Source organism: Microtus oregoni, unplaced genomic scaffold (assembly GCF_018167655.1).
Source record: "Microtus oregoni isolate MIOR12 unplaced genomic scaffold, Mior012 000037F_ref0000500, whole genome shotgun sequence".
In the NCBI taxonomy this organism is placed as follows: Eukaryota; Metazoa; Chordata; class Mammalia; order Rodentia; family Cricetidae; genus Microtus; species Microtus oregoni.
In genome coordinates this window covers 21,587,767-21,603,315 of record NW_024543096.1, presented here as the reverse complement: position 1 = coordinate 21,603,315, position 15,549 = coordinate 21,587,767, and the positions used below count along the sequence as shown (strand labels likewise).

Genomic DNA, 15,549 nt, shown 5'->3' with positions numbered 1-15,549 from the left:
GACCCTTTACTTCCACAAGGGAGGATACATAATTGAACTTCCAGAGCGTCCATTCCCTCTACTGTAAGATGTGTGAGCTCGGAGGGATAGATGCTCTATTAAACTTCTAGTGACACGGGCTTACTCAAGTGAGTGGGGTCATGGACATCTGATCTATTCATATTCACTAGACTTGGACGGAATCAAATCAATGATTTAACGCCCCCGAATCTTTCACTTGCATGTTGCTTAAATGTTACCTTCAGATTTTCATTTTATTGTTTTCTGTTCTTTTTATTTTGTTTAAAAAAGTCTTTTCCTATTTCGGGAGTGAACATGGATGGACTTTAAAGCTAGGAGCCTGAATTCACCCTTTAAATTACAAAAATTCTCTGCTGCCTGCTTCCCCATCTGCCAAGTGGAGATAGCAGCATCCACGGCGCAGGGCTGCCGTTAAGATTAAACACATTGGAAGATAACGCAATGGCCGATATTCTCTAGTGTGTCTCTCCCCCTCGCCTCACACTGGCTGAGGTCATCCTTGAAAAAGTCTTCACTAGCTCCCTCCCAACCCCAACTTCATGTCACTCCTCTGTGCCCGCCATCTCCGGCACCCACTGCTCAGTAAACACTCTGTAGTACATATCCAGAGAGAGAATAAATCACCAGTTATGCCCCTCAGGTGGGGACCGAGGTCACTGCAGGAGGGAGGCCTAACTCATCATTGACAGAATACATTAAACTAGTAGATGCCATGAGAAAGATGGAAGCGGGGAAGTTTCTGGAGTTTTAGGCAATTCCAGCTGACACAGTAGAGTCACTGTTATTACAGATGTGTTGAATCAATAACACTTTAAAAATTCATTTATTTTACATATTAAAACTGCTCATTTTAACAGTGAAGAGGTAAGAGGGAATTATCAAGGGGAATTTTTCGTGCCCACGTGAATCACATGTCGTTTTTCCAAATAGACCCATTTCTGTTATTTCTTTTTCTCCCTCTTTTTAGAAATGCATTCGACTCTCTTCCAGTGGTGTGAATTCATCTGGAAATCTATGACAATCAATTAAGTAAATGAGAAAACAGAATGCTTGCAATTATGACAATCAAGCTATTTGAAACCCACCCTCTTTGGTCTGATACCCACATATCTTTAAGCAATATATTAATTAAACTGTGGGTAATTGTTATAATTAAAATCAAGCTTTATAATTTTTAAAAATCATTCGGAGAGAGAAAGGAACTATTTTAAAAATACATGCAGCTGTTGATTTTCAACATAATTTGTAATCATGACCACATTGTCATTTCTCTGGCTACATGAGGAGACAACGCAAGCATGCTTGGTCCATGTGATTCCATGTGTATACATGCAGAGATTCCCATGTCTAACACCTTTTACAGTGTTTCTCTGTCTCTCTAGATCAAAACTGGCCAGACTTTCTGATAATGGGTCAGATAATATTTTCCACGTTGCAGGTTAAGATACCAACACTGTAGTTACATGAAAGTTCTAAAGACAGAAAGTAAAGTTGCATGCTTTTTGGATGGATGGAAATCAAAATATAATACAGCAGTGACTTTCATATTTTGGAATATATCTACTACTGGAAAGAATAGACTTCCTACTGTTGGTATAATACATTGCACAGACTGCGTTCAGTCAAAGGGCCAGTATATTCATCATGAAATCCTTTTTAGCTCATGGGAAGTGGGCTGGATATAGTTCATAGACTGTATAGTTCATAGACTGATATGACTGTCTCCACTTTAGATCTGTGCTCTCAACTTTAGCACGTGTATGGGGCACCAAAAGTGTAAATTGCTGAGCTCCATTTTTAAGTCTGTGGTACAACAAATGAATTTGCATTTCTAATATGTCTGCAAACGAATAGAATTTCTCTGATCAGATTACAAGATTCTTAATGGTGACTCTTGAAAAAGTCACATGGAATGCAAAACTGTATATTTTATGGTTTTATTGTTTGCTCACATATTTCAGCTTAAATTTTTGCATTTGTAAACTTGGAGCTACAAGGGGAAAAGGGACTAAACAAATTTACATCTCTTTTAGAAAGTTAAGACATGGTTAGCTGGACCTAAATGAATAATAATATAAAAACTCCGTTTGTTTCTTAACTAGCTCTTAGTCCCTTGCTTACAGTTAGTAATTAGGCATCAGCATCTACCCATCTGTGTTGGAATAATTTTTCCGTTCATAAACTCTTGAAGCTATATGTGATATTCCTCAGCAGATATATGGGTGAAACATTAAATGATATTTTTTTTCTTGGATTTAACCTGCCCTGGCTGGCTCAGCAGGTTCTCAACAGAATGTCCCTCTGCAGGTAGAATTTTCAATACACACACTTAGTAGGCCAGTAGAAACACTTCTCTGAAGCCAATGAGAAGCATGTCTCCTCTACCCAGGGGGGGCCTTGGCTTATTCAATGGACCAAAAAGCCTCCAAGGTGATCACTAATGTGATGCATGCTGTCATAGAGGAACTCTGAATTGTTTAAACCGTTGTTTGCAATCAGGGTTCCCTGCCCTGTGGAAAGTCCAAGGAACCCCCACCTCCGACAGAAATCTTTAATAAATAAATAAATCAAAAAAAAAAAAAAACGTTGTTTGCATTGAAACTGTTTGGAAGATTTAAGCCAGCTAGCATCAACTATTGCTTTTAGAACTCCTTCAGCCAATAGCCTTTAAGACACTGGCCCACGTTGAGCATGGTCTCATGTACTATAAAGATGAAAAGTGTGCTCGGGCCTCTTGGTTGCTGGATTTGGTTCCAGCTCCCAGTGCATGCAGAGAGCAGTGGTTGGCCACTATTTCTGTGAGTTTATTCCCTAATAAATAAACCTTTATTATACTACATTCTGGGGCTACTTTGGAACTCTTTTGTACACCAACAAATGAGCACCCAATGTCGGCTGCGTCAACGCCATTGCTGGGCCCTGCCCAGACCAGCAGCTGTGGCCTTCTCCCACCCCACACAGCTGAACTACCCCCGCTGGCATGCAATTGCATACAGTTTGACTTGTTGGGCCATCAGGGTGACTAGGAAATTTCCAACAGCAGCCCTTATCTGCCTGGCTTGGTCTCGCTTACTACTGCCTGCTGCTTTCTGCTATACCTCTTGAATGGCTTCTCTGGCTTCTGCTAGGCTTACACTGATCAGGCCAAGCTTTGACTTTGGGAGCAGAAGCTCTAACCCTGAACCTGGAGCACAGGCTTGCTGTCCCAGTTCAAATCCGCGAATGTCTGGCTCGAGTTCTGGCCAGTAACCTTGCAGCTCAGAAATGCCTGAAAGCTCTGGGCTTCTTAACCTGCCCAACTCAAACCTTCTCCGTATGTGGCTGTGCTGCTTTTAAGTATTTTTTTTTTTTTTTTTGATTTTTCGAGACAGGGTTTCTCCGTAGCTTTTGGTTCCTGTCCTGGAACTAGCTCTTAAATAAATTTGTTAATAATTTTAAGTCTCAGGTACTATTTCTGACCTGTCTTTCTGCCTCAACTGTTTACACCTGTTGGCCAATAAAGATTATTACACCTACAACAATTTCCTGAAAATTATAATGGAGGTAAGTTAATTTGATAACGGAGGTAAGTTAATTAAAACACAAAACGCACAAATTAGGAGAGATAAATTGCAGACTCTAGATGACCTCCAAAGATTGCTAGGAGACATTTCCAAACTACGGTCCACTTCTGGGATAACACCTGATCAAATAATCCATTTAAACAAAACCTTAGAAAGTACAAAGACTTAAATAGTCCCAGGGAATTAACAACTGATGCTGAGAAAGAATTGACCTAGATTGAAGAGGAAATTACAGAGGCACATGTGGATCGTGTGGATCTGGATCTTAACTGCGTTCTGGTCATATTACCCTCCAAATATTCCCTTACAGGGATTTTAATGCAGAGGAAAGATATTATCTTAGAATGGATCCTTTTTTACCACACAAACTGAATAGAAAATTAAAATCTTATGTAGAAAATATTTCTGAATTATAAAAGGAAAAGCGAGACTTTCTCAATTAGCAGGAATAGACCCAGCAGAAATTATAGTACCTTTAATTAATGATAAAATTAAAGATTATTGGAAGACAATGAACCCTGGCAAAGAGCTTATACTAAATTTTTGGGGAGAGATTAATAACAATTATCCCAAAAGTGATAGTATTAACCTTATAAAGAAAGCTAATTGGATCCTTCTTCACACTGTACACCAATAACTGGAACCCCTACATTCTATACTGATGCAAATAAATCAGGAATGGCAGAAGATTTAATTAAAGTGGAAAAAAAACTTTATGATTCTGTCCAAAAGTCAGAATTATATGCTATTCTCATGGTACTAAGGTATTTTAAAGAATCTCTCAACATAGTTACCGATTCACAATATGCAGAAGGAGTTGTTTGCATATTGAAACTGCTGAATTTATACCAGCTGATACAGAATTGACTTCATTATTTACTAAGGTTCAAGAAATAATCAGGAATATATATAACACACATCTGATCCTATGCGGGTCTGCCAGGTCCTCTAGCACAAGGTAATGCAGAAATTGATCGATTATTGATTAGAAATATGCTGAAGGCCTCAGAATTTCATAAAAACATCATGTCAATAGCAAAGGTTTAATGAAAGAGTTTTCTATTAGATGGCAACAAGCTAAGGAGATTATAAAGAGATGTCCTACTTGTTCTTTAAATAATCAAACACCACTACCTCAAAGGAATGAAATCTTAAAGATGGATGTGTTCCACTTTGCAGAATTTAGAAAATTAAAATATATACAACACACCATTGACACTTATTCATGTTTTCAATGGGCAACTGCTTTGAGTTTGGAAAAGGCTGATTTGGTAATCACATTTATTAAAAGTTATGGCTATCACTGGTATACCTGCACAAATAAAGACAGACAATGGTCCAGAATATGTCTCTAAACAATTTTTTGCTTCTTATAATATAAAGCATATTATATGTATGCCACACATTTTTACAGGTCAGGCAATTATAGAAAGATCAAATTGAACATAAAGGATATGTAAAACAAACAGAAAGGGAAAAAATAATACCCCCAGAAATAGATTGCATAATGCTTTATTAACCTTGAATTTTCTTAATGCTAATTAGAAAGGAACAATGGCAGCAGAGAGACATTGGATAATAGAAAAAACTTCTGGATTAAATCAGTCGGTGTATTTCAAGGATGTGTTGACCTCAGAATGGAAACCAAGAGAAGTGCTGCATTGGGGAAGGGGTGTTGCTCTTGTTTCCACAGGAGAAGAAAAGCTACAAATACCATCAAAATTAATAAAGATTCGTTTTGAAAAGGTGAAACCTTTTGATAAAGAGAAATGACAGCTCATCCACAGAGGTGACAATCCTGCAGGTGTAAGGAAACCTCATAAAGTTTGGGGCATGATTCTTTTCTTGTTTTTTTCAGGAAAATATCCATCTTCAAAAAGTCAGGAGACCTTAGACATCTAGATACCTAAAGAGGAAAAGATAGTTATCCAGAAACAATCACCAAGCAAAGAGAAATATGACTTATGGTACCAATACCCTGTACAGGGTAAAAATTCATTATCTAAACATACATATTTTTCTACTTCTCACTATAATGAGAGTCACAACTCACTTAAAAATCAAAGCTGGCTTTGGAGTTGGACAGTGACTATCCTTCTCTAAATCCAAGCATGTTATTGAAAGAAAAAATTCAGAGTTTCTGTCTTATATCTGAAGCCACCTGGTATGGGACAGAAGGAAAATAAAATTTAAAGACTTAGTATTATCAAAACTCTGCTTTCAAAAAATTTTACTTCTCTCCATACCTATTTTTGCCTCTATGGTACCTTTTACATATATATTCATATATGTCTATATGAATAATGTTTAAGTTTTCTACAATGAACAATAAATTTTCCTGCAGTAACCTTTGAGGTTTCCAGGAAGAAGATGAGGACCCACAACAAAAATTCCCCCTGGTTAATATGATACAATTATGCTGATAGCACCACTTTAAGATTGGTTTTGGGTTACAAACTCCTCAAGATGATTCCAATTTGGCTAGCTGAGATGGTGCACCTTTTTACTACGTTTGGCTGTAACTTCAAATAAGAACTTCAGGAAAACCCAGACTGTCTGTAATTATACCAGACAGTAATCTTGAAACTTAACCATCATTTTAGTTTTTATAGGATCCCATAGAAATAACATTGCCCTCATGACAGCTGGAAGAAATTCTAGAAAATGACATCCCCTCTCCCAACAAAGTTTGTCTCAGGGCTAGGGACATTATTAGGGTTTGGGTTATAATTGGTATAGGGTTGGGTTGGAAATGAAGTAGGCTTAGGGAGGAATATCTCTTAAAAAAAAGGAAATAGATGGGATGGGATAATAGATTAGTGTGAGTTTACTCACACTAATAATAATATTGAGTTATAATAGTGAGAATACTTGTGAGCTATTCTTTATAGACAATTTTCATTGGTATAGATTCTTATATATTGATACAAATTCAAATTATATTTGTTATATTGAATATGCTCCTTTGTCTCTTTACGTATTTATGAATCTATGCAAAGTTATTTTGTCACATTGTATGCATGCATTTTTCTACCTCAGCTTAAGATATTTTATATATTGATGCAATTTTAGGATATATTTATTTATTGCACTATACATTTCTACCTCTGATCATGATACTTATACATTGTTTACATTCTGAAGTCATTGTCTCTGAAATGTTGCACATTTCTTTAAAGATTGCTTAATTTTTTAATGCAAAGCCTTATTCTTTAAATTATATAGGTATTAAGAATTACTGGTCAATAATCATCCATGTTTGTCATACTTATATTTAGACTAACCAGGTTCTTTAGATGCATTCCACAATGATAGGCAATCTTCAACACTTCAAAGAACTGTAGAATATGGGATTTAAGTAATTTAGGATTCTGTTGATGTAAGACACAATTGCTCCTGGCAGTCCTTATCTGTTCCTGAGAGAATTTTGGGCACTGAAGATACTCCATGTTCAGTGTGTTTACTTCTTGGCAAAACTGGCATTTTGAGAAAGAACTACCCTTATCTTGACTACTGACAAAATGCACAGTGTCTAGACTGGACAAGCAGGATACAAGCAAAAAGACTGCCAAACCATGCCAAGACAGTTTGAGACAATTTTTAAAGTTTTCTTGACTCTGAAAATGGTCTTTCAATTACTCTAGGACTTAGCCAAAGTCAATTTCCCCAACATTGCAAACTTTGGGTGATTGCCCAGGTAGCCGGTTGTCTCTCGTTTCTTTTGGAAGTTGCTTGATTGTACTTTCCCTTCTCAGGCCTTTGATGAAGTTCAAAACTAGATAGTCATAGCTACTTTCCTCTCATGTCTTAACCAAGCCATTTTTATTATAAGACTTAGACTCCTTAGGCTAGGATAACTATTGAAACCTTTAGCATATGTTTCTTGTTTGATGTTGTTGATGCTGGTTGTAATTATAATTTTTATGTATGTTTTTGCCTCTTCTTTTCCCTGGGCAATACTTGATATTTGTTCTTATTGTATATAGTTTTGTATTATGCTTAGAACTCTCTTATATAGACAAAGAGGGAGGTGCTGAGGGAACTCCTTCAGCCAATAGCCTTTAGGATACCAGCCCACTTTGGTTGTGTTCTCATGTACTATAAATACAGATGAAAAGCATGGGCAGGCCTCTTCGCTGCTGGATTTGGTTTCAGTTCTTAGTGCATACAGAGGATAGTGGTTGGCTACTATTTCTGTGAGTTTATCCCCTAATAAATACACCTTTGTTATACTCCATTCTGGGCTATTTTGGAACTCTTTTGTATGCAAACAAACTATTCTCAACAATCACATCTCCCCAAAGAGAGCCATGCAAAAGAAGCAGAAGAAAATGGGATGAGTTCTTCTTTTGTTTATTTGTCCCAGGAATTAAAAAAAATCAGCTTTATGAAACCATGATCTTCCCCTTGACAGATGGATCTGTACATTAGCATCGTGCTTTCAACCAACAGTTTACATTTCAAGAGGAAGTTAAAGAAAGTGATGAGAAGACAGTGCTATTTGTCACACGTTGTAACACTGATACAAAAAATAGTATTCTGATTAGCAGCTTGATTGGCAACCCATGTAACCCTAAATAGTACTACAAACCCAGAGAGTGCACTTTAACACACAGTTACTTTTGGCAAAACCATATGTACAATTTTGAACAAATAAATACATAAATACAATCATTCATATATAACAATATACCTAAAGGTCAATTATCATCAAGCGCGTCTAGTAAATTATTTCTTCCATTCACAAGTTACCTGTTGCTTATAAAAAAGTATCTTCACCTTTACAGAAATGATACAATCAATTGCCGCACTGGACCCACATATTAGGAAAGGTAGAAAATGATTTCCAGATGCTGTACATAAATATCCCATTGTCTTTTGTTAGAAGAAATTTGATTGAAAAACTCCTTCCTTGGCTTCTCTGTAAAGAGTTCGTTTCCCCTCCGTTTCTCATCACATAAGGGGTTTTGTTCTCCCGTATTTAATCAATATTCAAATCAAAAATGATCTTCATGTTTTGAACCTGGTTATTTAAAAGTACATTGTTACATTGTCATATAGTGAAACTGTTCCAAGAAGACACAAAGCCACATAAATGAGGCACCAAAGAGAAAGCATTTTTTCCCTCTAAGAAATAAATGAAGAAACTTTAAGATTATAGATGCTGATGTCATCTAGTACATAATGAAGAAATAATGGGGAGTTAGACAGTGTTTACAAAATTCTTTGAGTGACTTCTGGCTCAATAGTGCCATCATTATTTTCACTATATTATTGCAGTGCTGAGGACTAAACCCAGAGCCCTTTGTACGCTAGGCAAGTGCTTTACCACTGAGTTACACCCTCAGCCCCAGAATACTGTCATTATTATGATTTTTTTCTTAAATAAATGGTAAGAATGGCTTAATAAATAACCTTGACAGTAATTTGACCAGTTTCTTGTCATAGAACTAACAAAAGTAGAAAATTAGAGCTTTTCCTTGATAAGTTAAACATTTTTTTTTTTGAACATCCAAAAAACAAAGAAGAGCAAACATGCTTAAGGCTATTGAAATCCTGGACAAATGGCCTTGCCTCATCCACTTCCATGCAGAGGAAAATGTTACACATCAAGCAGATTCTATCTGTACATACACTTGAAGTGAAGAAAAACCTCTTTTAAAATATGTACATGTAATCGTTGATGTCTATTTACATGTTTATCATATGGGCACTATGAAGCATAAAAAAAGATAAGAAATAGTTCTTTAAGACATGGTTTTCTGATGTTTGCTCCTTTTCAAGACCAGGGCTCTATGCATATTCCACACATAGGTATAAAACAATTCATAGGTGGACACACATGGTTATTATAATGTGAGATTCTTTAACATGAAAAGTGACTTGGCTGAGCATGGTAGATGCAAGGCCATAGTAGGAGACAGAGACTGCATTCAGCTGTGCAGCTGGGAGGCTATGAGGCTTTCCCAGTGATTGGAGCTCACAATGGTTGAGGCTGGGTGATGAGGGGGTGGCTCAACTTACCCTGCTTCACCTCTTCTCTGAACCCTTGACACTGCTCAGGGATCAAATCAAATGAAAGGGTGGGAGGACCTGTGCCATTTAGTACTTTGGGAATAATGATAGATCCGGTGTTTCCTAGCAAGGGTTGATGAGATGATAGGGGCTCCATTTCTTCCTTTTGTCTCCCTATCACTACCAGCATCAGCTTCTATGTGGGTATTCCAGATGTCAAGGTGCAAATAAAATAGATCTTTTGGAACACTTTTAGCTGCGGGTCTTTTTTTGCATGACAGTGATGAGTTCCCTAATGAATGGAAGATGTGCTGAGTGCTTAATCCTCATCTAAGGACTAGCTCTACTCATCCTAAAAAAAATTTAAGAATTCATGGCAAATGATTCCTATGATTTATGCAAACCAAACGTAAAACTCCTCCCAAAGCAAAGCAAATGCTTTTCAACATTCTGGGATACCAAGGCAACACACCAGAGTGACAAATTTGTCACCCAAACAAGAAACATGGCAGAGAAATTGAAGCTTCCACAATCAGCTAACTTATAGCCAAGGAAATATCAAGTCTTGGAAGAATTAGGTACACTGAGAGTTCACAGTCAATCTTTATTTGGGTAAATTGTTATATTAAGATGACGTTCCACAACTGATGACCATCTTTATAATGACTGTAATCATTTTAGCATTTAGCATAATGCATGATACATGGCATTACGTAGCACCTTTTAAACTAAAGATTTCAAAATACTTATTAGCAGTCATGATTTGCTCTCACAGTACCTGTGAGGTAGATTTTCTGTTTAGCCATTTTGCAAGTGAGCATACAGAAGTACATAAAAAAAAAAAAGAGATGCCTGTTCATAGGGTCCATGTAAATTTGTGGCATCAGTGGGATCTGAACTCAGGCTTCCCTGCTCTTCCTTCCCTTGGATCTCAGCCACAGAACCTCCAGAACATCTCAGAACAGCTCTGCTGCTAAAAGTACTTAAATGCTTTAGATGTCATGAGCATATTACAGGTTTTTTTTTTTTTTGTGGTAGCAGGGCCACATCTTTCAATAACACTGGTACCTGTTAAAGATTTTTCTCACATGCTTTGCACACATGTGAGAGGGGCATTGTACCTATTGCTAAGCTTATGCTAGTTAGAATGGATGCCTAAATTTGCATTTTATCAACTGCTATGTGTTGTTTCTGGCCCTCCTACTAACTTATTTTCTACACATGGAGACATACACCTGCCTGATCAAAGAACTATAAAATGCACTTAAAGACATTATATGGAGGGAAGCAGGTGACAGTACTACTTTTGGCAGTCTCCTTGGTGGCACCATGTAATATCTGTTCTGAAAAAAAATGTGTTTATTTGCTTACTTGGAGTAGCATTTTATGTACATCCCACCTGATGGCCAGATTTAATCCTTGAAAGTATAAGCCTACGTGTTTTCTATTCATACAGAATAATTGATTCTCAAGTTTCAGTTCCCATCTATCTCACCACAGTCTCCCTATCAGGGATAAGATAAAATCAATTATTGGTTGAATCGTGAATTCTGTACACATTCCTTGGCAATATATGCAAAAATCCAAAATCATATCCAGTGTGCCTTCCTGACTATGTATCTTTTCTGGCTTTTTTTTCCCCCTCTAAAGAGTTACTATTCATTTTTGCAGCAATGATATGAAGACCTTGGTGTGAATTTCCATTTCCTGACCCAGATTTTGATCTCAGATGCGCAGCCCACAAATCCTAGCAGTCATGTGGAGTCACTTTTGGAAACAAATGACAATGTCTTAGGACCCGAGAATGAAATCTGGCCCTCCCAACGCACTTACTGTTTCCATGACTGAGCCTAACACTTGTAAATTAGTGATCCAAGAAAGGAACCAGGAACAGGAAGCAAAGACTTTACAAAACCCCTTACCAGTTCATTTCCCCTTGGTGACGCCCGCAAAATACCAACACCTTAGTCTCCATTTCTTAGAAAAGAAACGTATGTACATCAATAAAAACCCCTAGCATCTGAGATGCTTCTTGCTTGACATGTCGTTCCAGATCCTGTGCATTTCTTCTGGGGAGATCTGGTGGACGGTAATGACGCGGCGGTACCTACACAAACTGTAGGCCATTTTCCAGTGGTTGAAGCCGCTATTCTGGAAAGGGTGTATGCCTAGCTTTCGAAGACACAGTCCCACGTACACATCTTCAAGGTGAAGCAGCCTGGTATGGAGGGAGGTTTTGTAAATGAGTTCAGCCACATCGGCGGAAAAGATATAGCCAGTTCCTGAACAGAATGGCGGGTAGTTGCTGTCAGGGTACAAATCCCGAGGCATATACCACTTACTGCGGACATCCCGGATGGGCCCACCATTGATGACGTAACCAGTAAAATACCTTCTTCTCGGCTTGGTGGAGGGTTTCAGGAGTTTATAAATAAGGTTGTCCATGTTCACAAAAATGTCACTGTCTGTCTTCATGACATACTTGGCCTTGGAACAGAAAGTGGCGACCCATCTCATCCCCATTAAGGTTTTGAGGGTGAGGTTGTGGTAAGAGTCAATGAAGTCCTCTACGATGATGTCATGGAAGATCTGACTCTCTTGTTCCACCATCTGGTTCAGAACAGGATCAGCATGTTTGCCCAGGAGGAAGAGAGTGGCGATCTTGATCCCTTTGAAGTTGTTCTCATCCCCCCACGTCTCCCTGATGGCCTGGCGCGCATCAAATTCCTTGTGTGTGGTGCTAATGAGGATCACAAGGAAAGGAATGTTTTTCTCACATTTGTTGGGCTCATTTATCAGAAACTCAAAAGAGTGGGGGTTTATAGGTCGAGTTCTTATGTTGCCAAAGGTGAAGTTTTTCCGGGCAACTGTTAGGTGAGTAAATGGCTTTGAGCCAGTGTAGGAAGAAGTAGGTCGTGTGATGCTCAAGTACCAGAGAGCGCTGGCCCAGCACACAACGGTCAAAACATAGAGGCAGGAGACCTTTGAAGCCATGGTCTTGAGAACAGGTCTAGTGCAAAGGCTGAAGAACACGTCTTTCGGGCACGAGTTTTGCGTCCTTTTGCAAAGGCAGCATATTATTCAGCAAGCAATGAATTCTGCGGGAGAGGAGTCGGTTGCTAGGTGTCCCTGAGCCTTAGCTATGCTCAGGCTTCGTAGCACTCACTTCTCTCTCCTCCCACCCTAATGGACGCTCCATGCCTCAGAAATCGTCCTTGGAACTCTGCAAAATCAATAAAGCACAGTTGTGTTCAGGTTTACTTAGCCATGTTCATATTCTTGAATAAATACAATAAAGGCATAAGAATTATCAGTGATGACAAAAATCATTCATTTCCATAAGCCTTAAAAAAAACCCTGACATAACCTCCTAGCTTCTCCTGTGGCATGAACAGAAATTGTTTATGCATATTTATATTTAATACATAATTACACTAACCATGAGCACGAGATGGCTAGGGAGTAGACCTAATATCAGTAACTTCCTGGAAGGAATCTCCTTATTTAGAAGAGGCTATTATTGCACTTAGACACTGTTGGGCTCTCAAAACTTTCTGAAAAGCTCACACGCCATTCATATCCCTTCTACTTGTCAAACTTTGAGCTTCTAATTGCTTGATTTTGATAAAGAAATCAACTCTTAACATTGCTTTGCTTTCTCCCATTGTGCATTTGGAAATGTCTTGATCGCTGCCTGCAAACCTTTGCTAGTACTCTGCTTTCTTAGCTTAGACAGGAAGAACTACTGCCTGGTCCTGATCTGGCACGGGCACAGCTCTTACCCTCCCTCATAATGAACAGCCGAGAGAAAAAAAAAAGACTGGAATTTCATAACTCTAACGACTGATCAGAAGAATGGTACCTTAGTCTTATATATCACTATGGGAAGAGATATACCTTGCTAAACTGCCTGGGATATCATTAGTAGACTACTATTTAAATTTGATGGCAGGAATCTTAAATATTGTGTATGTGAGGGCCAGCCATGATAAGCTAAGTCTGGGAAGGTCACCCAAAGGAAGTTCTTTACTTCCAAACATTATCACCTGGGACTCTGGCCATCGATGAATTTAAATGAAGTCTGGAGTCTCCTCTATACTATGCTCCATGTGTCTTGACTGAATACTTTCAACTGTGGTGTCATTATCTAAAAGGAGCAAAAACCCAAGGAACATAAAGCCAAACTTCAGAAACCATAAGGCAAAATAAATCTTTCTTCTTTGTATGTTTTCTCAGAAGTACTTTAGTTATAGTTACATGAAAATAGCCAGTACATGGAAAGTACCAACTCAGCATACTGGTTATGCTGATTTCAGAGTTGTTCTAGCAGTACAGGATTGTCAGCTTTCAATGTCCCTATATATTTCCTTAAGAAAATTACACACTGGACTTTTCCATTCATTCCTTTTTTAAAAAAACTGATATGTGGTTATACACATTGGATGAGGATAATGTGAAGGACAATTGAGTTTAAAGTCCAAAAATTCAATGACTATGTGACAGAAGACTATAGATGGAAGTTTCTGTCCCACCTGGTCCCATGATCATTCAGTCCCAAATAAACACACATTGGTTTGTATTAATTATAAACTGGTTGGCCTATTGCTCAGGCTTATTACTGATTAGCTCTTACAACTTAAATTAACCCATAATTCTTATCTATGTTTAGCCATGTGACTTGGTGCCTTTTCTCAGTAAGGCATTCTCATCTTGCTTCCTCTGTATCTGGCTTGTGACTGTGTCTCTGCCTTTCCTCTTACCAGAATTCTCCTGTTCTGGTCACCCCACCTGTATTTCCTGATTTGCTACTGGCCAAACAGCATCTTATTAAGCCAATATAAGTGGCATATTTTACAATGTACAAGAGTAGTATCCTGTAACATTTCCCACTTTTTCTTTTCAAAACAAGAACTCTGAATGTAATCTCCTTTGTTTAGCTTTTTCCCTGACCATTATCCTTAACAAATTGTAGCCAATATTCTAAACAAAGACAAGTTGAAGTTTTAAATACTTCAAAAAGTTTTAAAGTGTTCAAATGAAGTTGTTCTTTAAAACACTAATCATTTCTAAAATTGTTATGGTTTTCTAGAGCTTATAAATATTATCCCAGTCAAAAATATGTGTCAGATTACAAAGTACATTCATAAAAATATTTCTATTTCTTTCAATTTATTTATATGGTGGATTACTTGAGCCGATTTCCATATATTGACCAATCCCTACTTCTCTGGGATGAAGCCTACTTGGTTATATGGATGATCTTTTTGATGCATTCTTGGATTCTGTTTGCAAGTATTTTATTGAGCATTTTTTGCATCTATGTTCAAAAGGAAATTTGTCTGTAATTCTCTTTCTTTGTTGTATCTTTGTGTGGTTTTGGTATCAGGATGATTGTGGCCTTCCAATATAAATTGAGCTATATTTCTTCTGTTTCTATTTTGTGGAATAATTTGAGGAGTATTTGTATTAGTTTTTCTTGGAGAATGTTGCAAAATTCTGTGCTGAAACTGTTTGGTCATCTCATTAGATACCAGAAAAAAAGCCTGTAATAAAATATAATACTACTGCATTAGAGAAGTCTTGAAGAAAGTATGGATACAAGAAACATACCTCAACATAATAAAGGTAATTTCATCAAGTCTATTTACTATAGCCAACATCAAATTAAATGGAGAGAAACCCAAACAATCCCACTAAAATCAGGGACAAGACAAGACTGTCCACTCTCTCCATATCTATATAATATAGTACTTGAAGTTCTAGCTAGAGCAATTAGACAACTAAGTAGAATAAAGGGATACAAACTGGAAAGGAAGGAATCAAATTATTGCTATTCCCAGGTGATATAATAGGATACATAAACAAACTCAAAATTTCTACCAGGGCACATCTATAGCTGATACACAACTTCAGGGAAGTAGCTGGATACAAGATTAACTAAAAAAAAAAT

The 15,549-nt window shown here is 37.6% G+C and overlaps 1 protein-coding gene across 6 annotated transcripts in view; it reads right to left on the bottom strand.

The window, feature by feature from the left end:
* Positions 1-5,194: 5,194 nt before the first annotated feature.
* Positions 5,195-15,549, bottom strand: part of B3galt1 (beta-1,3-galactosyltransferase 1) — a 514,202-nt gene continuing 503,847 nt past the window's right edge. For 5 of the 6 annotated variants that reach the window (XM_041631421.1, XM_041631422.1, XM_041631420.1 and 2 more), the window contains one exon: positions 7,922-12,822. In XM_041631421.1, the coding sequence (XP_041487355.1) occupies positions 11,613-12,593 (981 nt within the window). In that variant the 5' untranslated portion in view covers positions 12,594-12,822 and the 3' untranslated portion in view covers positions 7,922-11,612. Of the gene's footprint in view, positions 5,491-7,921; positions 12,823-15,549 lie in introns of those variants that run through there. The other variant, XR_005972290.1, reaches the window with a different exon arrangement.